Genomic DNA, 25,579 nt, shown 5'->3' on the forward strand with positions numbered 1-25,579 from the left:
AATGCCCCAAACGAATGGTGTTTAGCTAGTGTCACGTTATTATTCTTGAAAGTGTCATGTTATTTTTTATTTTTTTATTTTTTTTTTATGTTGTAATGTTATTCTAATCGGATTGTGTAAAATGTAAATTAGTAAACGGTTTTTTATTTTTATTTTTATTTTTATTTTATATGTATGGTATAATTTAAATTTATAATGTCTGCTTCATAATGATTGTTCTTATTATTAGTCTTATTTGATGACAATAAATTTTACCGATTAAGTTAATTAGAACCCACAATTAATGGTGCTAGAGTACACTTTTAGGACTTATATGTACAAGGTTAGCATCAACTGATCAACTCATCTCTTTTATAAAATAAAATAAAAAATTATAATGCTGGATAAGAATATTTTTGGGTTGTTCAGATAATTATACTTCAGAATTTTTAAGTTGGATTAAGATTTTTAAAAATTCTTACGATAACTTTATGGTAGTCTTAAAAGTTTTTCTATCATTTTAAAATAAGATCTTACTGTATCACCAACATATTTTTTTTAAATGATTATCAGTTTATCACTATCACCAACATTTAAAAAAAAAAAAAAAATTTGATCATCACTATTATCATATAATTATAGTATTTAACTTATTCATTACGGGACATAAAGGTTATTCAAAACTTGGGTTAGTATTATGTTTGTCATCACTTATTTTTAGTTTTTTTTTTTTTTTTTTAAGAATTTCACAATTTTATATAAAGTGGAATGCATTTTACATTTTTTATGGCGTTAGAAGATTTAAAATAATAATAATATTTTTTATGGAGGGATCTAAGTTTGAGGATTTTACGATATATGATGAGATGAATTTTGATTTCATGATATAGGCCTGTGGTTTTTGGTACCGTGGGGATATATTTTTGTTGAAACGCCCCCATAAGGCCGTAACAATTAATATGAACTGTCTTCAGCAAAAAAAAAAAGTAATATGAAGTTATGAACCATCTTTATTCATTAAATAAGTAATAATTAAAAATAATAATCAGCTTGAGTTCAATGTTCCTGTAAGAATGTATAAACCGAAAGTAATTAAGAAAAAAAAAAAAAAAAGATAAGAAGAACTATTCAAAGCAATTAAGAATGAATATAGTAATAAAACCAAATAATTTATATGTCAGGAAGCACAAACACTTCATTTAAGGTTTCGTACCCATTTCATACCAATTTTTCAAACATATCCATGTCTGTGTCATACCCGTATCGTATTCATGTACTAGGCTACTGGCCCTTTTATGTTATAATTGTATAAAAATTGCTCTTTTATACTATAATTTTTCAAAAATTGCTCGTATTATCGTGTTATATTCATGTCTGTATCTGTAGTTGTGTCCATATCTGTACTTCTTAGATTATACTAGAGTCGAGTAAATCTAAGAAAAATATAATCTCCATTAAACTTTAAACAAGTGCATATATTCTGGACAAGCCATCGTTGTTGCTGCTGTTGTCTGGAATGCCACCAAGCTTAAAAATCCGCAACCTTCCTTAACCTTAACCATCTGATGAGGTAAAACCGTAAAACATAAACAGCCACACAATAAAGCACGCAGCCACAAACAATGAAGCACGCAAAAGCAGAAACTCAACCTGAACCGGTACCTTCATATCATAATCTTTAACAATAACATCATCATTAACACCATGGACACGGTAGAACTAACCAAAGCTGTGGCATAGTGCTACAGAGCACAAACTAGAGACTAAGATATCAAAAACCACTCCCTTCATAATATATTTAGCTACTCTCCTCTTTAGCCTCCAAAGCTCCACCCGAAGCACCGTTCTATACTTTCTAATTGTAGCCTCCATTAATTCAATTTCCCCACTTATCCTTTGTTTTGGCCCAATAGGCATTATTACTACAAGCAATATAGACTGCCCAAGCAGAGTGAGATTAGGAAATGTGACGACTAAAACTAGTAGATATGCATATTGTCACTTGTAAGGAGATGAAATGTAACACAAACAATCTTCTGATCCAATGAGAGGAGTTTTACTAAATCTAAAAGTTCATTGATAATAGAATATAAGTTTTGGTTTATAAGAATACAAAAATGAGTTATTGATTCAAATATTTAAGAGATGAATATGTGGCGGGACAAGGGGAGGAGAGGTGTTAAGAAATTCCCTTTTCATCTTTAAAATGGAAACGTAACTCTTCACACTTATGTATCTTACTAACTCTTCACACTTAGTAAGCTGCATACTCACAAGAACAACAAAGTGACGAGCAGAACAACACAACAGAAGCTGAATTCTAGCTATATAACAGCTCATGCCTCATTACATTTTCAAGGATTTTCATCAAGCAAAGGAAGAGGACTTCCACATCTACAGCTTAAATCTCTATTCCAAACTGAATTAATGAAGTTGCCTTTGGCTTCCACTCAAGCTTTGACATTGATTTTGAATGTGAAAGCAGTGATTTTTGTATGGCAAGTAGTGGTTTTCAAGTAAACCACTACATGAATGAGGAAGGTCTTTTTTGTATTATCAAAAATGATGTAAGACGCGGGGTAATGGTTTGCAGGAAAGAGAAGTGCTCTCTCCTCAATGGGATGCTGTGTAATAGATGGAATATCACCTTTCCAGTCTTTGATTTGGGTAGTTTTACTTTTTTCTCAGGGTTCTTTTGGTTGTTTAGCTAATAGCTAGCTGATTAGCGGCAGTTAGTTGTAATTGGTTTGGTTGTAGCATTCTTTTGTTGATTGTTTCTGGTTTGTTTGGGACCTTTCTGCAAATTCCTTTGTTCAATTAATAAAATGTTAACCCTTTGATCAAAAAGGAGAAATTTGATTAACTGGCCATCTACATCAACATACACAAAGTCTGATAATTTAAAGTTGTGGGGACTGATGCAAAGGCTATTTTGGCGATGCTCAGCTATTGAGTTTTAGTCAAAGGAATTAAGTGTAAAAAAAAAAAAATACTTGTTAACATATGGACATAGATGCAATTCAGTTAACCAAATCAGCAGATGATGATCTTGAGTTACATCTGGTCATCATATGTAGTTTACCTTGTCTCAGCAAGGTTATCTGCAGGAATCAGCGCAATTGAATGCCTCCATTCTTCTTCATGGCTTCCTTCAAATGTTGATCAAATGTATCCAACCCCACCTGTACCAAGCTGATCGATAATAGTAACTGGTTTAAGAGTCATTAACATATCAGATCATAATTAGAAAGGTCCAACCCCTTTTGGGGTTTTCTTTAATAACCAAAAAGAGAAAAACAAAGAACAAAATAATGCTATACTTTATAACTATTCGTGTAACCAATAATGAAAAATCTATCACATAAGTGACAGGGATAATCCCAGACATATTAAACAGTATCAAGCTAAAGTAATGAGAGCTTGATCAATCAATGAAATTCTCAAATTAATGAGAAGTCTTTTCATTATCATGTGACTAATCCATGAAAATCTCCACTCTAAAATGTTACACTGCCTACATATCCAATCCTGTGCCTCAATATACACCTCTATCCAAATCAGAATAAGACTACAATATAATCACCCCATCTAAACAGATTACAAGATAAAATTTTATTACAAAATATGGTGTAGCATTAGCATTTTGTATGAATAGAGCATATTTGATGGTCCTACTGCAATTTCACTGTTCCATCAATTGTTTATATAGAATCTACTAAGCAAATTGATTATTTGGAAAGAAACTGATTTAAGTAGGGAGTTCTCACTGTGATACACAAATCGAATCATTTATTGGATTTCAAACAGCGAACTGTTTCATAAATTTTAATCATAATGACAAATGAAAGTGAAATAGGGCCTTTCATGTAAGTTTAACCAAATAAGCAGTTGATAGTCTACACATGTTCAATTTAAATTTTACATTTGCATCTTCTGATGTGGGTCGATGTTTAGGGCTCAACTTGCTCAACTTAAACAATCATATGTTAAGCTAGTTATGCTTTGGAAGTCTTACATTGGTGCAGAATGGCAATATAGACTGCCCAAGCAGAGTGAGATTAGGCAATGACAACTAAAACTAGTATGTATGCATATTGTCACTTGTAAGGAGATGAAATGTAACACTAAAACAATCTTCTGATCCAATGAGAGGAGTTTTACTAAATCTGAAAGTTCATTGATAATAGAATATAATTTTGGTTTATAAGAAGACAAAAATGAGTTATTGATTCAAATATTTAAGCGATGAATATGTGGCAGGACAAGGGGAGAAGGGGTGTTAAGAAATTCCCTTTTCATCTTTAAAATGGAAACATAACTCTTCACACTTATGTATCTTTTCTGCTTAAATAAAGAAACAAGTACTAATATGCAGATGCAGCTAGTAAGCTGCAAACTCACAAGAACAACAAAGTGACGAGCAGAACAACACAACAGAAGCTGAACTCTAGCTATATAACAGCTCATGCCTCATTGCATTTTCAAGGATTTTTATTAAGCAAAGAAAAATGACTTCCACATCTACAGCTTAAATCTCTATTCCAAACTGAATTAATGAAGTTGCCTTTGGCTTCCACTCAAGCTTTGATCTGCCATCTTCTGGCTTTGATAATGCTCTCCTCAGCCTCAATCTGACCACTATAAATCTAGACTACTGTCTGCATTGTACGCGACTCTAAAAATATAACTTATATTTACAACATTCCTCTGCCTTGATCTGACCACTATAAATCTAGACTACTGTCTGCATTGTGCACGACTCTAAAAATATAACTTATATTTACAACATTCCATCAACGATGTCAACTCCTTTAAGGCCTAACAACCCTGCACCCCTGCCCCCCCAACCTCTCTTTTAAAGGCACACAAACAAGCTTCCAAGCCACTTTAGCCCTCAGGCCTGACTTACAATTTCCCTTTTGCTGATAATTCTAATTCTGTTATATATTTTAATGACCTTTATAGGCAAAATGAAGACGTTGGCCCAATGTACCTAAATTTTGTATAAAAAAGATTGAATGAGTTGAATTCTTCATTCATATGAAAGCTTTTTTGCAGCGCGTGAATAATCCTTGAAGTAAGGCTTTCCATTAAGGGGCACAATCCTAAGCACTCAATTTACCAAAAATTAGAGGCATTCCCAAGTACCATAAGCCATGTTAAAGTTGATGAATTTTGACCCGTTTAATCAACGTATTGGGTTAGAATTGACTCATATAGTAGTGACTATCAAAAGATAAACTATAAGAAATAAACTACAAGAAAGATTAATGTTAGCTTAACTAATTAATAAAAATCTCATATCAACAAGATGCCATTAATTATTATATGACTAATCAATGAAATTCTGGTGTCTAAACTCTCTAATTTCATTTAATGCGTAAATTACATATATTTCATATGAATGATTCAAAGAGAAAGTCACAAAGAAAACTAATAAAAAAAAAAAAAAAGAATCGTCAACTTAAAATTGCACAACCTATGAATCCAAACCTAAACTATTTAAGTTTCACTATACCACTGTTTCCAAATCAGAATAGGACAACAACATAATTACCCCATCTGAACAACCGACTAAAACAAAAGCTCTAAACATTGTTTCCTTGTTGATGATCATTAATCAGCTTTCAATTCTGATTCCGAATCCGTATACAATTCTGATTCCAAATCCACATCCAAATGAGCAGCGGTTTCTTCACCAATCACTTCAGTATTCACGACTTCAACGTGGGCTATCACCACAAAGTCCTCGGCTCCAAAAGACGCAGAAGCAGCCGTGACGAATGATTCCATCATTGGACAGAGAGAGTCGCAAAGATAAGAGTCAAGCTGCAAACTCTCAAGCGTGTCAACGATGTCTAGTTTCATATTCTTTGGCGAGGCCAAGACATAACGAGGAAAATCGAGTACTTTAACTAATTCCGGATAGACAATGTCTTCAAGCGTAAACAGCTTCTCATCTTTGCTGTCGTTGGTACTGGTTTGAAGAACTTTGAGTTGATACCTTGGCTTTAGACGGATTTCCAAATATCCCATGCGTATCGGTGGTGGCTCTTCTTTAGATTTGTACAGTTCAAATCTCTTGTACGATTCAAACCTCACGTTGTAATCCAAAGGTTCAAAACAAGCCATGACGTACAGAAAGAATAAGAGAAACAAACTGAGAATTTGAAACAGAGAAAATCAGAATGAGAGAGACAGAGAGACAGAATGAGAAAGACTGAGAGTGGAATAACGTGGTTTGATCGGGATGTACATATATAGTAAATTTGTGTCCTTGTCCGTATGGGTTAAGGATTCCGGGGTTAGGTAGGTTTGGCTAGTCGGTTGGTTTAGAAATATATTAATTATTTAACTTAATTATTTTTTCTCAAAAATATATTAATTATTACCCTAAAATTTGGGATAATGACACTTATCCCCTTGAAATTTTATTATTTATACGTATTAACTAAACTTCACATATGTGTCCCAAAAAAAATTATGAAAGGTAGTTTAGCACTTTGGTCTTTTGTAAAAAGGAAAAAAAACCATATTAAGAAAAGAAATCAACAAATAGAATATCAATTATTAATTTGAAATAGTTTAAATTATTTATACTTTTATCATTTGGAAGGCAACATGAATAGAATTGTCTCTTGGATTTGAAAAAATGAGAAAATTTTGGCTATAAACTTGGTTATAGCTAGAAACTACAACTCCCACAAAAAAAAAAAAAAAATAAATAAATTTAACGTGTTTATATATTTTTAAAATAGAACAATTAAATTGCATATTTTTTATGTTCTTAACACGTATGTTAAAATTTGTGCTAATTAGATATTATTTACTATGAATATATTTGTTATGAATAATTATAGACTACAAAAAATTGAAATTTAAACATTTAATTGATGAGATAACTATTAATTTTTTATTTTTTGGAAAATTTGCAAGTATGGAAGATATAAAAAAAATGTTATCTAATTGTGAGATTTACCAAAATTCACATCTAGTAAAAAAATACTGAGTAGAGTTGTAATTATTAACTACAATTAAGTTTATAGTTAAACTTTGTCTTGAAAAAATCACTTCTTTCATAATTTTTGATGATTTTACCCATGAAATTGATCACATGGGCCTTTCATGTTCAAGTAAGCCAAATAAGTCGCTGATAGCCTACACACGTTCAATTTGACTTTGACATTTGCATCTTCAAATGAGAGTTGATGTTTAAGCTTATTATATGTGGCTTTTGATGAGCTAATCATTTTGATCATGAATCAAAGGTCCACATATAAAAGTTAACATACCGTCACCGAATTACAGGTTTAAGCTTTGAATTGGAAGATTTAATTTACTAATTTTTTGATTTATTCTATTCCCACCAACTTTTTTCATCCTAGAGCCTTGTCTTTTATAAGTACTAAGATTCTGTTTGGAAAGTGATGAAAACTTTAAGTTTATTTGATTTTTTAGTTTTTTTCTGGTACTATTCATGAGTTCTATTATATTATTTAAATAGCAAGTTTTTAATTTCAGTTAAATAAATTGTTCTCAAATGGACCCTAATCTCCCAAAAGAATCCATCAAATTATCAATACAAAATCAAACTTTAGTTTAATTTTGTTAAAATAGCAAAGTTACATCATCAGAAAAGTCACACAAATAAATAAGTATAAATTAATACACCAAAATAAGCTAAATCCATGAGATTAAATCCACGATTTAAGGATTAGGAAATCTAGATTTTGATCCCAAACATACACTCAATTGAAGGAGATTCAGCCCCCCACATTAAAAAAAAAAAAAAAAAAAAAAAAAAAAAAAAAAAAAAAAAAAAAGACAATGTAATATGTTGTGGCATTCCAAGTGTCCACCTACATAATATGGAAATAATAGTTTATATTGTCCGTTAAACACGTTAGCAATTTCTATCCAACTCTTATCAACAGACAACAGGGGCAAATTAAAATAAAACTTAAAATTAGAACCAAATTAACATAATTAAAAAATTAAGTATCAAATTAAAATATAATGTAAAAAATAGGGATAATTTTATAATTTACCCAAAAATTTATGAAAGTATTTTCATACACCAAACAAAACCCTTCACATCTATTCTCAAAAAACAGCACAGTTCTCCTCGCCGTTGATCATCCAAGGTCGGGACTTCATCCAACGGCCATTAATCCACCTCGATATCTCACTTCTCCGGTGATCTCAGGAGCCTCTCTTTCTCTGATAATTTTGGAATTTGGATCAGAACAGCACAGGGGGATTGCTTAATTCCAGTGTAAGGACATCTCTATTCCAGTTTTCGGCTTTCCCTATCCTCCAAAATTCAAAAATTTTGCTAACTGATTAAAAAACCTGTTTGGTAGCTGAGAAAAGAAAAATATCATATTTTCTCGGCAACCAAACGTTGCTTAAGGTTATTTGGTAATTGAATTGATAGTGCTTTTCAATCATTGTGAGTGAGAGATCACACAAACGGTTCGGTGAAAGCAACTAAACGGTGCGTTTTATTGATATTTGAATTTGATGGCGGTTTCAAATTGAATTTGAATATAAAAATAGTAGTTTTTGATTGTTGTGACACACACATGGTTGCTTTTCCTGCATTATCTTGTTAACTTAATTGTGCTTTAGGTTATTTGATCATTGAATTGATAGCTTTGACATTGATTTTGAATGTGAAAGCAGTGATTATTGTATGGAAAGTAGTGGTTTTTAATTTTTGTGATATATATCGGAGCTAAAAATTGTTGCTTTTCCAGTTCTCCTGCTTTTATTGTCAAGCAAATTGTGGATTAGGTTATTTGATCTTTGAATTGATAGTGTTAACATTGATTTTGAAGGTGAAAGCAGTGAATTTTGTATGAAGAGTAGTGGTTTTCAAATATTGTGATATATATATATATATCGGAGTGAAAAATGGTTGCTTTCCAGTTTTTCTGCATTTATTGCCAACCAAATTGTGGATTAGGTCATTCGATCGTTGAATTGATAGCTTTGACATTGATTTTGAAGGTGAAAGCAGTGAATTTTGTATGAAGAGCAGTGGTTTTCAAATATTGTGATATATATATCGGAGTGAAAAATGGTTGCTTTCCAGTTTTTCTGCATTTATTGCCAACCAAATTGTGGATTAGGTCATTTGATCATTGAATTGACAGCTTTGACATTGATTTTGAAGGTGAAAGCAGCGATTTTTGTATGAAAAGTTGTGGTTTTCAATTATTGTGATATATATAGGAGTGAAAAATGGTTGCTTTCCAGTTTTTCTGCATTTATTGCCAACCAAATTGTGGATTAGGTTATTTGATCTTTGAATTGATAGCTTTGACATAGATTTTGAAGGTGAAAGCAGTAATATTTGTATGAAAAGTTGTGGTTTTCAATTGTTGTGATATATATTGGCACGAAAAATGGTTGCTTTTACAGTTTTCCTGCATTTCTTGTTAACCAAATTGTGCATTAGGTTATTTGATCTTTGAATTGATAGCTTTAACTTAATTTTGATGGTAAAAGCAGCGATTTTTGTATGAAAATTTGTGGTTTTCAATTGTTGTGATATATATTGGAGTGAAAAGTGGTTGCTTTCCTGCATTTCTTGTCAACTAAATTGTGCATTGGGTTATTTGATCATTGAATTGATAGCTTTCACATTGATTTTGAAGGAGAAAGCAGCAATTTTTGTATGAAAAGTAGTGGTTTTTGATTGTTCTGATATATATTGGAGTGAAAAATGGATGACATTCATGAAGATAATGTGCGGATGCATATGAGCGAGGCACAGCATCCGATGCAATTTCAGTATGAGCATCATGGGTTGCATCATATGAGCAATGGGAATGTGAATGGGATGGATGATAATCATCATCATGACAATGGGAATGTGAATGGTAGTGGTGGTGGTGGGAATGAGGGTTATGAAGGGGATGTCCCGTCTGATGCCGGGAATCTTTCTGATAATCGTAGCGCAATGGTGGATCAAGTCGGTGGTGATAGTGGAGACCAGCTTACACTGTCATTTCAGGGTCAGGTTTATGTGTTCGATTCTGTATCACCTGAAAAGGTTATTTACTTGTCCTCATTGTTTAGTTCATGTCGCTATTTTGCCTTTTATGCTTGATGATCTGATATATTAGATTTTGGTGTTTATTATTTGATGTGGAATATGTGCAATTAATATGGTTAAAAATATGTTCAAATATTATGCATTTAAGAATTCATGTTAATGTATTTAATTTGAAACTTTGTATATTATTCTGAATACGAGAATGAGTTTGCAAACATAATCCAAGAAGTTAGGATGTGGGCTTTTAGATGGATGTGATGTATGCAATGCAATGATACCAAGTAATTACAATGAAATGTATCTATGGACACAAACTTTTGATTGGAGTTGTGACATGAGCTTTTGGTGTTTCTAACATGGATCTTAATCGTAATTGGAGAGGGGTATAACCATATAAGTATGGAGATGCAGAGGTGCAAAATGGTAAGATGAAGGGCCTTAAAAAACAATTTGAGTTGCTTGAGGTTAGAGTAATATCGACAGGGTAAAGGGCCTGCACAAGCAGATCTGTGTTCCAAAAGAGTCAATATTGAGTAACTTTTTGCTCAGCTTGACTCGGTTTTTTTTTTTTTATTTATAAATTAATTAATTATATTTTTTAATGAATAAGAATTTAAGTCACTTGAGCTTGACTGGACATCAGGTTGATGCTTGAGTTCAGTTAGAGATAACTGGCCTGCTCGAGCAAAACTGTGAAGTAAAAGAGTTAATCTTGACCAACCTTTTGCTTGGCTTGACTCGGTTTATTCTACAAAGTGTAATCACTTTAGCTCGAATTGAGACTAGGAGGTTGTTGAAATTCTTGCTTGAGATCACTTGAAATAAAAGTGAGCTGAGCTTAATTAGCATAGCACTTGGCTTGTGCACATGGCTGTAGAACAGTAAAAGAAAGAGTTGTTTGCATCTTGGTGACATAGTACATATGTAGATTAGCTTGTAATGCTGATTAGTGTAAGTGCACAATTTTTCAAGTTCATGTTTCCATAGATTAGATCCAGCTGATTAACTAGTTTGAATATGTAACATTAATACAATTTGATGTAGTTGTAACTCTTTTTTTGCCTAAAATTTATGTATTGACATGAAAGTTATTTTTGCGCGCACATGTGATGATTGAATCTATCTGGAAATATGGACCATGAATTGTTTTTCATAATGATCCTCAATTTATCATGAAACTAGTATTAGCTATCTTGTCTACGCAATGGTGCACTGTAGAAACTGCCTTTTAATAATTTTAAGATGTCTTTCTCAGGTTCAAGCTGTGCTATTATTGTTGGGGGGCCGGGAAGTACCTCCAAACATGCCTGCCATCCCAGCAACTGTTCACAATAATAACCATGTAGTGGTACTTGTTCTGAGTTCTAATAATTAATGATGTGTGTTGTCTCTTCAAGTATCTTGCTAACAAAGAGTTAAACCAGGGAATTTCTGGTACTCCACAACGGTTAAGTGTCCCTCAGAGAAATGCCTCACTGGCTAGATTCCGTGAAAAGCGAAAAGAAAGAAACTTTGACAAGAAAATTCGTTATACTGTTCGTAAAGAGGTAGCTCTTAGGTATGGCGTTTGTCTTCATCATAACTTTTTAAACCTTTTGAGGAAAATCTATTTATTATATGTAGAGCTATTTTTTTCTTGTACTCTATAGGCCAAGTTATATTGTTTCTTTGGAAAAGCATAGGATGTTGCAAAATATGTAGTACTCTCTCCTTCCCATTTTGAGTGTATTGGTTTGAAATGGCACGGGGTTTATTGAAGAAGAAAAAGTATACCACTCTTGGTACTCTATTTTATGATGTATAAGATCCATTTAAATGGATATTGTAAGCAACCCATATCATTTAAATGAAGCTTGTGCATTTTGTAAAAAGGGAAAGATTGTGGTGATTCTGAAATTTGTATAGTAAATTCCAAATCAAGCATGACATCTTACTAGGAGTTGCAATATTTTATCATTGTTTTTTATTGTTGCTTTGTAGGATGCAGCGAAATAAAGGTCAATTTACGTCTTCTAAGTCCAATAATGATGATTCAGCATCAGCTGTAACAAGTTGGGGCTCAGACGAGAGCTGGGGTCCTGACGGTAATGGATCCCAGCATCAGGAGATTGTGTAAGTTGTCATATTTTATTTAGCATTCTGTAATGTCTACCTTGAATTAATGATATATTTACCATGCAAATGGGAGATATCAGAATTATATACTACATGAGTCCTATGTGAGTCTTAATGATCCATATATATGTGTGTGTGCGCGTGTGCATGTGTGTGTCTGTAATTTTATTTCCTGAAGAACATTTAGTCATGCTTGATTCAGGTCTGGTTGGGTTAATTGTCATTTGTGTCACTAAATGAAGTTTAAGGTTATAATTGTAGGGTAAATTAGTTTGCAACTTGAAGATCCAGGAACAAAAGGCTAGGTTGACCCTTGAGTCTTTATTTAAGACTACTGTTATCTAACATATGCAGGTTGACTTGTGTAATATTTTGGCGATCTTATTATCTCTAATGAAGCATTTTTTACCTAGGGGTTGGATCTGAACAATAGTAGGTTAGTACTGTACCACATGCGCATTACCAAATTTGTGCATGTGTAACTAACTAATATGGGTGTGTGGTCCTTTTCAGATCTCATAACGGACAAGGAATTGCAAAAGAATCTTTGTAGTTGAATTCAAGTTTGAAACTGTAATTAGGGTATTGGACAATTTCAAGAAAGCGGAAAGGACTGATAATCCCTAATAAGAACAAGAAATAGGTTTTAACATGGCTGTCTTAAAAGAAGACATAAAGGGGGAAAGGGAGACAAGGTTACATGGGAAAAGGTTTGTGTACGTAAGGAGGGTGTCTTAGGTATAAAGATGGTGCATGAATGGAATATTGCTGTTGCTATGAAACATATCTTGTATTGGTTTGCCAAAACAGGATCTTTTTGTGTAGCTTGGATTCTGCAAAATATGTTGAGGGGTAAAAGTTTTTGGATGGTGAAGGTTCCTCTTGGACAGCAGGCTTAAGATGTTGATGATTGTAAAGCCTTTTTAGGGGATAAGACCTAACAGGTCATAGGTGACTTTTTGTGTGAGTATAAAGCGGAAAAGCTGACCATCTGTTACTTGTTTAACTGCAAGGATTTTATGACTTAATGATCGTTAAATTTCTTCTATTTGTGGGTTCATTTGGTTGTTGATTTTCTGTTTGTCGGAAAATGAAGATGAGGCAGTATAGAGGATTTGGTATGTGTGTAATTTCTTCTGCACCACCCCCACCCCCACCCCCCTCATTTTTGTCTTGGATTTGGTGCAGTTTACTTTTTGTTGGTGATTTTTCATCACCTGTGTACATGGTTGAGTCCATTTTTCTTTAAATCATTTGAAAAATGGGATGCAGTAGGTTGAACCTAGTAAGTGGGGCTATGCCCTGACATACCAATCTTAAGCATTAAAAATTGCCAGTATTTCTTGTGGCAATGTATGGGTTAGATTTCCCTCTCTCTCTCTCTCTCCATGGGGTTGGTTGTGTAGTTACAATCCCAAACTCCTTAAATTTTCTGTAATACTTTGTGTGTGGTGCATTATCTAGAGAGACCTTGGAAATTCAATCAGAAACTTTAGTAACACCTTAAATTAACAAATTGCACATCACTTTGAGCAAAATGTTAAAAAATATGTTATTTATGTGCTTGATGTGCCATCCATTTCATGCCATCCGAACCCTTCTAATTTTATCATCATTGCAACTATGTGCCTGATGTTTCCTCTTAAATCTTTTTAGCTGTCGGCACTGTGGCATCAGTGAGAAGTCTACTCCAATGATGCGACGTGGTCCTGAAGGGCCAAAGACCCTTTGCAACGCATGTGGACTTATGTGGGCAAGCAAGGTAAGTAGTAGTGTTCATGTATTGTTTATTGTAAGTTTTATTATTGCTTGTGTTGAATGCAATCTCATATGCTGTGGACTTGTAAAAAGCTTTCCCTTGAATGTATTCCCCAGTGTACTTTGCCACAAATTACATTTGATTAACTTAATCATATAAGTTATAGTGAGAAAAATAAATGAAAAAGATTTATTTTTATAGAAAGAAAAAGTAACCTCTCATTTTCTTTTTCTTTTCCTTTTGCTAAAAAAAAAATAATAATAATAATAAAAAATCCACTGGGTGTTATTTGATAAGTAATAATTAATGGACTAGAGAGAAGTGAGTGTGTGGTGCGACCTATCTTTGGCTCTTATTTGAGACAATGCCAAAACCACTATTGGCATTTATTCTTTGAAGGCAAAGCTTTCAAATTATCTCCGATTCTTAAATTACAAGTATCAATGTACTTGGGTTGGAAGTACTTGTCAAATATATATATACACATACGTATGTGTGTGTGTGTGTATTTTAGCACTGGTAGAACTTTGTCCTCTACACAAGTTCTTTTTTTTCTATGTTCTACATGAGCAATGGCACAAAATTTGTTCATTTATACTTATGAACCTCTATGAACTGTAGGGAACTTTGAGGGACCTCACTAGGGCAGCACCAAAAGCTGGACAGAATTCTTCTTAAATAGGGATAAGGTGAGCAACCTTTTTATCGATAACATGAATTTATCTTACTGAGATGAGCATTAAGAAACACGGAATCTGTTTAATCATTTTACCTCATCTTGATTTGCATATTCTGCAGAAAATAGGTTTTGAGGCTGACCAAATGGCGGTTAAGAGTTGCAGGAAACCTTAGTGATGTCTCAAGATAGCCCTTTTGGATTCAGCCACCATATAGAGGAAGGAATCTACTTATTAAACTAATGGAAGAACTGGTATTATACCCTTTTAAATGAGTTTATAGGGTTGGTTCTGCAGCACTTGGAGGTTGGATTTTTATGCTGGCCTGAACTTTCTGCTGTTAAACTTGACTTTATATGTGGATAGGATAAAATTTCAAGCCCTTTGAAAGACAGATTTGGAGAAACCTAAATCATTTGGGGCATCGAGGCCATACCGATATATCCTCAATTCAATTATACTGCTTTTGACAGAGTAATGTTTGTCCATAAAGACAATGCTGGGGAATGCCCAAAGGATCTCATACAGGCTTTGTTTTGCATTAGCCTCCTCCTAAGCAGTTTCAGTGAATTAAGGATTTTAAAATTGCATCTATCAAGAACCAACTGTTGTGTTTTCCCATTTCTTTTTCGGTTCTATTTTGTTTTGTTTTTAATTTTATCTTAGTTTGTGGCACGAACAGAGGATATTATAAGGAACGAGACTATAATAAAAAGAAGCAATAATGTGCATATAAAAGAATCTTACAAAAATTGCTAATGGCTTTTAGGCCAAGTAGCAGTCTAATCAATTTTCAAAAAAAAAAAAGAAAAAAAAAAAGAAGAAAAAGTAGCAGTTCAACCCCAAAATAATGGTCTCTTCTCTGGGTTCAATCCAGAGATATAAATGTCATACTCATTTGTTACAAGTACATACAAGGTTTATTTGGGAATAACTTATTCAGTTTTTTTACTAAAAGTTTGTTACTAAAAGTATTGTAGAAAAACGCTAAAAACTAGTTGATTATTTTTTTTGTTGAAAGTATTGTAGAAAAAAGCTAAAAGTGTTAAAAGTATTATAGAAACAAATTTATGTGTAATTTTAACCCTATTTTAATGTATAAATATGGTACATATTGAATGAATGAAAAATTATTGTATAGTAAGTACTTATTGTTCATACTTATAAATAGTATGATACAGATATGCAATATAAACCATGATCATGCTGTCACATAAGTATCTATGCATGTATGTTATGCAAGTTTTTTTTTTTTTTTTTAAGAAAAAATTTTAATTCAGAAGTGACATTCATTTATGTAGTGGTAACAGAAAGTATTACTATATCAAATATGTGCTTAATTTGGACACCCACTTTAGCGTGTCTGAAGTGTTCTAAAAAAGGAAAAAAAAAAAATTTTTTTGAAGAATTGGTTTGAGTCTTTGAAATGACCTCAATTCTCAGTCTCAACTCTCAAGTCTCAACATTTATTTATTTTTTTTTTTAAGAAACAAGTCTCAACATCTATTCAATCTGATTGGATGCATTTAAAACTTTTGACACTTTGGAGGGCTGTTTTTTATTTATTTAAAAAAGTACACAATTATACAAAATCACAAATGTATATATAATTTATTACAATATATATATATATATATATATTTGTTAAAATAAGTTTAGGCGAGAGTAGAGTGAGACTACCCTATACTAGGGTCAGGGTAAACTGTAGCCCTTAGAGAATATTTACATTGAAATTAGTATAGATTATACGTCAAAGAGGACGGCTCACAATATTCAAACCAAACTGTACAAACTGATTTCACTCGATCAAGTGTATGTTTTGTACTTCGTAGTTGTAGTAGTACAAAAAAAAAAAAAACAGAGCCCATTTTGGGCTCTCTCTATCAGTCTATCTCAACTGAAAATGGACTCTTCTTCTTCTTCTTCTTCTTCATCCTTCACCCTAAACTCCAAGCGCCCATTGGACCCCACCAACACCACCACCATGATGGACCCCACCACCACACCAAAGCGGCGCCACCTTTCACAACAACCATCAACAGAACAAAGCGTTGTCTTCCGTCTCCTCTGCCCTTCCTCTCTCGTCCCTCACCTCCGCCCCCTCCAATCCCTCCTCCACATCTCCCCCGAAAACAACAACGACACCGACCACTGCGTCGTCCACATCCAAAACGACATCGTCAACGACGGCAGCGACAATGGCGACCATGACCAGGATTGCTCGCCGGCCCAGCAAGCGCTCCTGAAGGTCTTCGAGACAATGGCAATGGCGAAGGCCAAGGTCGGTAATGATGAAAATGAAGAAGTCAACAAAGAGAACGACCCGGACCCGAACTTGAATTCTGGCGGCGGCGGCGAGGATATGGGGTTGGGGAGAACGGTGTGTTGTAGGTTATTGGCGGGGAGTAATCAGGTGGGGTGTGTTTTAGGGAGAGGAGGGAAGATTGTGGAGAAGATTAGGCAGGAGAGTGGGGCCCAAGTTAGGGTTTTGCCTAGAGATCATCACCATTCTCATGACTTGATTCAAGTAAGTCCTTACTCCTTATTCAATTCAATTGTGATTGAAATGTACAATGTTGGGTTTTGATTTTATAAGACTAGCATAATTAGTTTAATTGAGTTGATTGAAAATTGAATTGCTAACTTTTAGTACTATTTTTTTTTTTTTGGAAACAAATATGTGGGATTTATTCTTAATGAGTTTAGGGATACTACTACTGTGAACATTGGGTTATTGTGATTATTGTTGCCTAGTAAACTTGATGCAACAATGATGCTACAAATACAACAAATTTCACAACTTGTTGAGGGTGGTAGCTTGTGATTAGTGCAACGTCACTTTCACATAACCAAAATTTGCAAAAATAAATAAATAAATAATAATTTTGATAATAGCTAGTTGAATAAATGCTCTTCTGAAGTTATTTGGGAGTATATTTTTAAAAGCCCAGATTCCCAAATAACTTCAAAATAGTGCCAAAATTATACACCAATCAATAACCTGTCACCTCAACAATTGTGAAAAATTTGTCACAAGAACAATTGAAAGTGGTGTCATTGGTGGACCTAAGTGAAAGTGATGTTGCTCCGATTTACAACAGGACATAATTTTATAGAACTAGCATGTTTATTGGAGTTTGTTTTTTGGGTGGGGAGGATGCAATCACAAACTTTGCATCTTGATTAAGCCAATGGTTTGTGGACCAAATTGTATTTTCTCTTCTTTATAGGTAAGGGTGGAGGGAGGGTGAGGTTTTGGTTTCGATTCAATATAGGTGGATCAGTTGCATTTATGGTTTTTTTTTTTTTTTTTAATTTTTTTTTTTAAGATTTAAATTGCGAATATGCATTGTTCAATAGCTTAACACTTTTCCTGATCTTAAATTATTTTTCTTTAAACTTTGTTGGATTGGATGTTTATTGTGCATTGTTGTTCTCTTCTTTCGATTTGTGATTTGATAGATCTTTGTAATTAGCATGCTTGATTGTATGGTCCCCAGGTGGATACACCCTGTATACTTGGGTGACTGATTTTTAAACTCAATAAAATCCATTTCTTATATATATATATATATATATATATATATATAAATATATATATATATCTCATTTCCAATTATTAATTTGTCAAACCCAAGAACACCAAACGACACTGAGCTTGCTCCTTGGGTTGCCATGTTGGGGGGGGGGGGGGGGGAGGTGGGGGAGGAAGCGAAGGAGGGGGGGTATGAAGACGTAAATAGGGGAAAATGATTAGTTAGATTGTTTTGCTATTTTGTGAAAGTGAGATTCTGTGTGGATTTATGAATGTAGATATAGATTTGTGGAAAGCTAATGTAGTAGATCTTTGTTTTTGTTGATGGGAATGCAAATCTAATGTACCCAATTACCTGACCTAGTCCTATTGACTGCCCACCCGTGAATGACCTTCGGATGGTTTTTTCCACTTGTTGGTTGACATCAGTTGGGCCTTTCCTTCACCTGACAACATCAGATCAAATGGATGGCATTTATGAAACCTGATCCAACCCGACATGTGACCAACCTAGCTGATTTTGCCTGACCCCTGTTTAAGGGATTATATTAGACACCTGGGGGATGTTTGCATGGGCTAGTTGGAATGCACGAAACTTGCTGCACTTCGAAGGCATTCAGAATCAACCTACTGATATACTCAAAAGAGCCTACTCATGACTGGAAGAGTAGCAGATGCTTGCTGTGGGTCTTCATACTTTTATATTCTAAGCTTTCCTTGTACTTATACTTATTTTGCTGGAGCCTAGTCCTGGTTGTTGGCTGATGGCTCCCTGACTTACCGTTCTAGTTCTTTTCTTTTATTAATGATAATTTCTATTTTATTCAGTATAGTACTTCTTAAGGGTATATTCTAATGATATGCAGATAACAGGAAACTTCTCAGCTGTAAAGAAAGCACTCCTGTCTGTTTCAAGTTGTCTTCAGGATAACCCTAGGGTCGATGCAGCCAACTCTGGTTCTACTAAACCTTCATTGGGGGCACTACATGGAACTCCCCTGCCACCATATGTTGATATTCCTCAACGGGGTTATGCATCTAGCTTTCATGCTGCAGATTATCGTTCGAGAGGTTATTCTTCGGTTCCGGGGCCTGAAAATATTGGTGCTGGTCACAGAATGGCTATGGAAGAAGAGGTGGTATTTAAGTTGTTATGCCAACTTGATAAAGTTGGTAGTCTGATTGGGAAAGGTGGCTGTATAATACGAGCTTTGCAAAGTGAAACTGGTGCGTCTATTAAGATTGCTGATTCTGTGTCTGACTCAGATGAGCGGGTTGTTGTGATATCAGCACGAGAGGCATGAAAACTAAACCGTCTTTGAATTATAATTATTTTATTAATGTGTGGAGATCCATAATACATGTCGGATTTTTTTTTTTTTCCAAAAAAAAAAAAAAAAAAAGGTTTAGATTTTTCTTGCAAAATATGGACCAGGATAATCAAGTCCATATCATGGTCCAGATCAAATTTTACAAATCTAAAAAAAGGTGCATGTGGTGCCATGTCATTGAATATTTTAAATGACATGGTACTATTTACAGTGCTATATTTAAAAAAAAAAAAAAATATATATATATATATATATTTATATATATGTATATTGACCATGAAATGGAGAGAATCTTCTCAAAAAATTGAGGGTTTTCCATCTCATCTCTTTCACAGTGTAACATGTGTAGTGAATTAGGACCCAAGAATGATAAACCTTTTCTAGCACTGCCTTGGACAAAAGTATCTCATGGTCTTTGACCCTAAAATTTGTTGTGCTTCTCTGCATTTGAAGGAATAATTTGTATTTTCTTGTTCAATCATGAAATGATAAAGCTGGCAGTACTATTTGTATTTTTTTTTTCTTTTCTTTTTTCAGCTCTTTTCTGTACACGGCTAGTGTATTGGGGTTCCTCTCTTTTTCTTTTAACGAATTTAGTTACCTATAAAAAAGCAATATATTTGGTGCAAGGGTTGTGAATCATGTTAAGTGGTACGGGTAACATAATCCAACTGGTCACTTTGAGATCTCCTATGTGTAGAGTCCAGATGATGACAGTCATCCATTACTTCCTTTTTTGGACCTTTCAAATAGGAGAAAATTCCATAACCTGTTGTACTACTATTTTTCTAGAAGCCAATGGTTCTTGGGCCAAATCGCATCTCTATGACTCTACCACATTGCAGGTCAGGGTTGGAGGGTGAGGTCACAGGGCTAATCCCTTCCGTGGTGTAGTTACCTATTAAAGAAAACTTTGTTCTAGATTATTCATCATTAACATTTTAATGGATTGATAATCTAGAAGTGTTCTTATTTGAATTTTTAGGGATAGAAGATCTTTTGTTTTCTCAAATTCTATTGTTATGACCTACTGCAGAATTCCGAGCAGAAACATTCTCCAGCCCAGGAAGCTGTTATTCGTGTGCATTGTAGAATTGCAGAGATTGGATTTGAACCTGGCGCTGCAGTCGTTGCTAGGCTTCTTGTTCATTCACAGCAGATAGGTTGTTTATTGGGTAAAGGAGGTTTCATTATAACAGAAATGAGAAGAGCTACCGGTGCCAGTATACGTATTTTTTCAAAGGAACAAGTTCCAAAGTGTGGTTCCCCTAATGATGAAGTTGTGCAGGTAATTAACCCTTTTGGGCATGAATATATTGCTTAAGTTAAGAAAGTCAAAAGGGAATTAACCCTTTTGACAAAAAAGAAAAAGAAAAAGCGTTACTGCTATATTTTATAGGATAGATAGATAGATATATTCTCTGTTAAGCTTTTCGATGGGAGAATTTTCTTGTTGAACTTTCTGTTTTACTCATTTTGCATATTTGTCACAGTATTTCCCTATTCCCCCAACACCAACCCCCCCCCCCCCCCCCCCCCAAGAAGAACCTACAAGTATTTTTTTTCTCTCCTCAAAATCCTTTTCCAACTTGTCATCAAACAATCTTGTCTTTAATTTATGCCAAAATACATTCTAATAAATGAATCAAGACACCTTGAGCTTCATGCTCAGGTGACTTTCTCTCTCTGCCCCTCCCCTCCTCTTCTCATTTCCTTTTTGATGTCCTTTTAATTCTGATCCCAACTTCTTTTTTCTGTTTCTGAATCAATAACAAGAATCCTATGAATGTGAGGTGATACTTTTCATGTTGCAGTGGAGTCTCCATTCTTTGAATAAATCTTCAGCCAAGTACCATGCGCTTCTCTAAGGTATTCCAAATGATGCTGTTGTGGCTCATATGTCCTTTAAACTTGTCCATGATGCAATAACCATGCTGGTTCAAGTGATTGGCTCTTCGACTTAAACTAAATGGATCAATTAGAGTGGACTATTTTTTCCAATTTAAAATATGCCTATTTTCCATTTTTGTATTTCACAATGTGATATGGATTTTTTTAACAGGTAATAGAAATATTTTCTGCCCATTTATTTCTAATTATTCTTGAAGACCAAACAGGCTTTGTGCTTTTTGGCAGGTTATTGGAAACTTGCAATCCGTACAGGACGCTTTATTTCACATAACAGGCAGGCTTCGGGAAACCATATTCCCAATGAAACCACCCCCTCCAAATTTTTCTGCACCACCCTACATGTCTCCTTTTGCAGAAATGCCCCCTCCTTTGTTCAGGCCAAGACATAACCCAGCTTCCCCAGGTAGCTATCCTTCTCCAGTGGGACATCCTCATGGAGTTGATCGTTCTGCCATTCCATCCCAACCCCTAGATCACCAGCCTACATTTTCACATGGTATGGATCGCAGTGGTCCATCTAACATGGACCGAGTTCCCTATCCTTATGGAAGTGAGAGACCAGGACATGGTCCTACTTTTGACAGACCCTCTTCTTCTCCAAGATCTTGGAATCCTCAGGTTGGTTGCTTGTTTTTCCAAAAGTTTGAAGCTTCAACATTTGGGGCCAATCTTGGGGCCAATTTACCTACTTCCATTTTTATAATTTCCCTGTTACTCCTTGTTCCTTTCAGGCAGTGAGCAGTGGAAATAATTGGGGAGCAGCTGATGTTTTGGGCTTGACATCGAAAAGTGGGCCTCTTCGAAGGTACCCTCTCCTAGATTTCTTGTTGTTTTCCATCTTCTTATACTTACGCAACTAAATACTTAGGTTTGTAAATTAGAGTTAAGCTGGCATGACATGGTGATAGCCTCTTGTCATACCAGATACCATCCATCAAATTAAATCCAATATATAGATTTAGTCAGCATTATTGTAAAAGGAGTATTGGTTAAATTTTTGGATATGATCTTCACTTAAACAATATTGATAAGATTGCTATTCTGTTCCGCGTTTTTTCTTTGCTTTCTTTTTCATTTGGCATGAGGCATTAATGTTTGAATAAGCTTGACAAGATATATGATCAGTTTAGATTTATAGGAAATGGTAATATGTAGTTTTATGTAGGCAGACAACATAAAAGCTGAAAGTATAGAAAAGAAACTTCATGATTTGATTTGGAAGTGCATTTTTTCTTTTTCTGCCAATATTATTATGAGCAGTGGAAGTCAAGTGCCAATTTTGACCAGCACGACTGTTGAGATCACAATTCCTCAAACATTTTTGGGCCATGTTCATGGAGAGAACAACAGTAACTTGACTCAGATCCAGCAGGTGGGTTTATGAATGGTGTATTAATTTCAATCTTTCTGCATCAAATTTATGATGATAGCACTATATTGATTTTGACACAAATGTTGGCCCTGGAAATTTCATCTCAGATCTCGGGTGCGAAGGTGTTGATTCATGACCCAAAACCTGGGGCTATGGAAGGTGTAGTTATAGTATCTGGGACCAAAGAACAAACGCATGCTGCCCAGTGCCTTATTCAAGCTTTTATACTTTGTGGGCAGACACCACCTTGACAATCCATTCTGTTAAGTGGCCAGCTATATTGATGAAGTTTTGAAGTGTGAATATTCCTTTTCTTTCTTTCTTTTCCTTTTTTTGCATCAAGTGTAAATTTTGTAGTTGATTTTGTTCAATGTAGCTATGCCTAATGTCTGTTGGTTCCTCTTTCTTGGTGAATGAAATAAAGATTTCATGTATAGGAATTCTATATTTAATTTAGCCTAGTATTACAGTGCCAATTAGTGGTTTTGCCGGAGATAAGTAGATGCTTTTCTTTGAAATAGATATTGAGCAAAAATTAGCAAAGCTATATTCACAAAGTTTCTTTTACAAATCCATTCCTAATGTATTCACAGGGCGGTGACCATGCTCTCTTGAAAGCAAGTTTGCGATATAAACTAAAATGAAAGCAACATGAGAAGATGTATAATGTATCATGTATATGCATAATCTATCTCACAGCGCGTGGATTTCATATGATTGTGAGGTCTACACACTATGAGAGGAATAATGGATATATCTGACCCATAAATGATAATTATTAGAGTGTGGGGGGCAAACAAGAGATCTTGTTTAGTATTTATAAGATTATTGGTATATTGGAAAACAAGGAGATGTGAAGTCCAGTATAATGCAACATAAGTACCCACACTTTAGGTCAGACATTGAATGAAGTAGATTTTGAACTAATCTTCTGTGCAAGAACATAATGCAACCAATTGCACAGATTGAATGTCCCATGCAATGACATACACTATTGTTTTAAATGGAATGTCATAACCAGCAAGTTTCAGCAGCTGCATGTAACCAGCACAGATGTTTCTCTAAAAATCAAGAAAGGCACAGGTGCATGCAACCAGCAAATTTGATTGACAACGTTTACAACCACCTTTGATTTCATTCTCACCACTTCTCTGACCTCTTCCTGTGCTTTCTTCATGATGTGCTTTTCCATGAGCTGTCATTACCCACTTCATTGTTGTTATAGAGGTATCAGTTAAACAGGTCTTGATATTTTCAAACCAAATAGATAGCTTCAGTTTACATCTGATTGCGTGTGTGTATATATATGTGTGTAGGATTAGGTCCTATAGTGTTCTTAGGGTAACTCTACCACGGAGTTCTTAAAATCCTATTAATTCATTTTGAAATAAAAAAAATTGGATACCCTCCCATTAAAAAAAAAAAAAAAAAACCCATCTCTGTACTGTATTACATTTCTTCTTTGTGAATGCTATGGGATGGTGAAAACAACTTTTATTTGGAAAAAAAAAAAAAAAAATTTGCTGGGAGTCTCTAGTCTCCTGCTTCAATTTACACAACGGAGTATATGGAATGGACACCGCCACCTTCAGATTCTGTGCTTAAGCTTAATGTCGCGATTTTCCAGTTCAAGTATGTGGCGTATGTGGATCTGGGACTATGAATGCTAAGGGCCAGGATCTTTTTGTGGACAGCTGCTTCTGCAGTAATAAAAGCTCTGCTCTTTTGTCAAGTTATGGGATATTCTGAAATTATAGTGGACAGCACTCTGGGCTGAACTAGTTGTGTTACTTAACTAGGAAAAGCAATAATTCCCTCTGGACATTGCATGGATTCAGAAGACATTAAAGTTCATTTTTGAAAGTTCTAAATTTTTTTTTCATTTGTTAGTGTTCCATTTAGATGTAACAAAGTTGTTTTAGCTCTTGCTATTGCTGCAAAAGAGAATGAGAGGCCAGCGTATGACTTGAAGAATACTTCTCTTTTCTCCTTCCCATTGTATAGCTTGATATGTAATAAATAAATAAAAAAGAGCACGACACAATATATGCAAGAAATAAAATAAGATTTATCCTCATGCGCATTAACCTAAAAGGAAGAAATTTTATTTCAAATATTAAGATGACACAATAGTTATAAGATAGAGATACATCACACTTCAGGAGAACAAGCCCAACAGGTTTTGCAAAATAAGCTCACATTTGGCCTACATAATTCTACTTACATAATAGAATTTTGCATGCGCATTGCCCCTCCAAACTTCAATTGTTTTCCAGCCCAAACTTTCTTGCCAAATGAACTATCTTCAACGCAATTATTAATGCTATCCTATTTTTGATGTCATCACAGAAACTGAAATACCAATGCCTCCGTGACTTCTTCACCAGTAAGATGCCACAAACACTCCAAAAGCCTAAAAAAAAACCGAGTCCAATGCTAACATTAAACCATAGCCTTTCAATACCATCTCCATCTTGTTTGTCTTCAGCACAACCACTACCATCAGATAAAGTTGGCCCATCAGATGCTTCATCTCTTCGAAGGTACCTTCTCCTAGATTTCTTGTTGTTTTCCATCATCTTCTTATACTTACGCAACTAAATACTTAGGTTTGTAAATTAAGCTGGCATGACATGGTGATAGCCTCTTGTCATACCACCCATCAAATTAAATCCAATATATAAATGTAGTTAGCATTATAGTAAAAGGAGTATTGGTTAACTTTGTTGATATGATCTTCACTTAAACAATATTGATAAGATTGCTATTCTGTTCCACGTTTTTTCTTTGCTTTCTTTTTCATTTGGCATGAGGCATTAATGTTTGGATAAGCTTGA

The 25,579-nt window shown here is 34.4% G+C and overlaps 2 protein-coding genes across 8 annotated transcripts; both read left to right on the top strand.

Annotated features, from left to right (window-relative positions):
• Positions 1 to 8,044: 8,044 nt before the first annotated feature.
• On the top strand, positions 8,045 to 15,214 carry LOC126727525 (GATA transcription factor 28). 5 transcript variants are annotated; one of them, XM_050433215.1, is made up of 8 exons: positions 8,045 to 8,254; positions 9,642 to 10,039; positions 11,298 to 11,387; positions 11,467 to 11,600; positions 12,023 to 12,154; positions 13,814 to 13,919; positions 14,538 to 14,605; positions 14,715 to 15,214. In XM_050433215.1, the coding sequence occupies exons 2-7, from the start codon at positions 9,710 to 9,712 to the stop codon at positions 14,592 to 14,594; spliced, it is 849 nt and encodes a 282-aa protein (XP_050289172.1). In that variant the 5' UTR covers positions 8,045 to 8,254; positions 9,642 to 9,709; the 3' UTR covers positions 14,595 to 14,605; positions 14,715 to 15,214. The 5 variants fall into 5 exon arrangements, with proteins under 5 accessions (XP_050289172.1, XP_050289173.1, XP_050289171.1 ...); XM_050433216.1 differs by having other exon boundaries at positions 8,046 to 8,254; positions 11,298 to 11,384; XM_050433214.1 differs by having other exon boundaries at positions 8,046 to 8,254; positions 9,652 to 10,039; positions 11,298 to 11,390.
• A 1,160-nt stretch (positions 15,215 to 16,374) lies between these two features.
• LOC126727526 (KH domain-containing protein HEN4) lies at positions 16,375 to 25,363 on the top strand. 3 transcript variants are annotated; one of them, XM_050433217.1, is made up of 7 exons: positions 16,379 to 17,120; positions 18,995 to 19,426; positions 20,496 to 20,747; positions 21,596 to 21,988; positions 22,102 to 22,175; positions 22,631 to 22,742; positions 22,850 to 23,187. In XM_050433217.1, exons 1-7 carry the CDS (start codon positions 16,497 to 16,499, stop codon positions 22,991 to 22,993), a joined length of 2,031 nt encoding a protein of 676 aa, XP_050289174.1. In that variant the 5' UTR covers positions 16,379 to 16,496; the 3' UTR covers positions 22,994 to 23,187. The 3 variants fall into 3 exon arrangements, with proteins under 3 accessions (XP_050289175.1, XP_050289174.1, XP_050289176.1); XM_050433219.1 differs by lacking the exon at positions 16,379 to 17,120 and adding an exon at positions 18,589 to 18,811; XM_050433218.1 differs by lacking the exons at positions 22,631 to 22,742; positions 22,850 to 23,187 and adding an exon at positions 25,286 to 25,363 and having other exon boundaries at positions 16,375 to 17,120.
• Positions 25,364 to 25,579: the final 216 nt, after the last annotated feature.

The sequence above is a fragment of the Quercus robur genome, chromosome 5 (assembly GCF_932294415.1).
Source record: "Quercus robur chromosome 5, dhQueRobu3.1, whole genome shotgun sequence".
Taxonomy (NCBI): Eukaryota; Viridiplantae; Streptophyta; class Magnoliopsida; order Fagales; family Fagaceae; genus Quercus; species Quercus robur.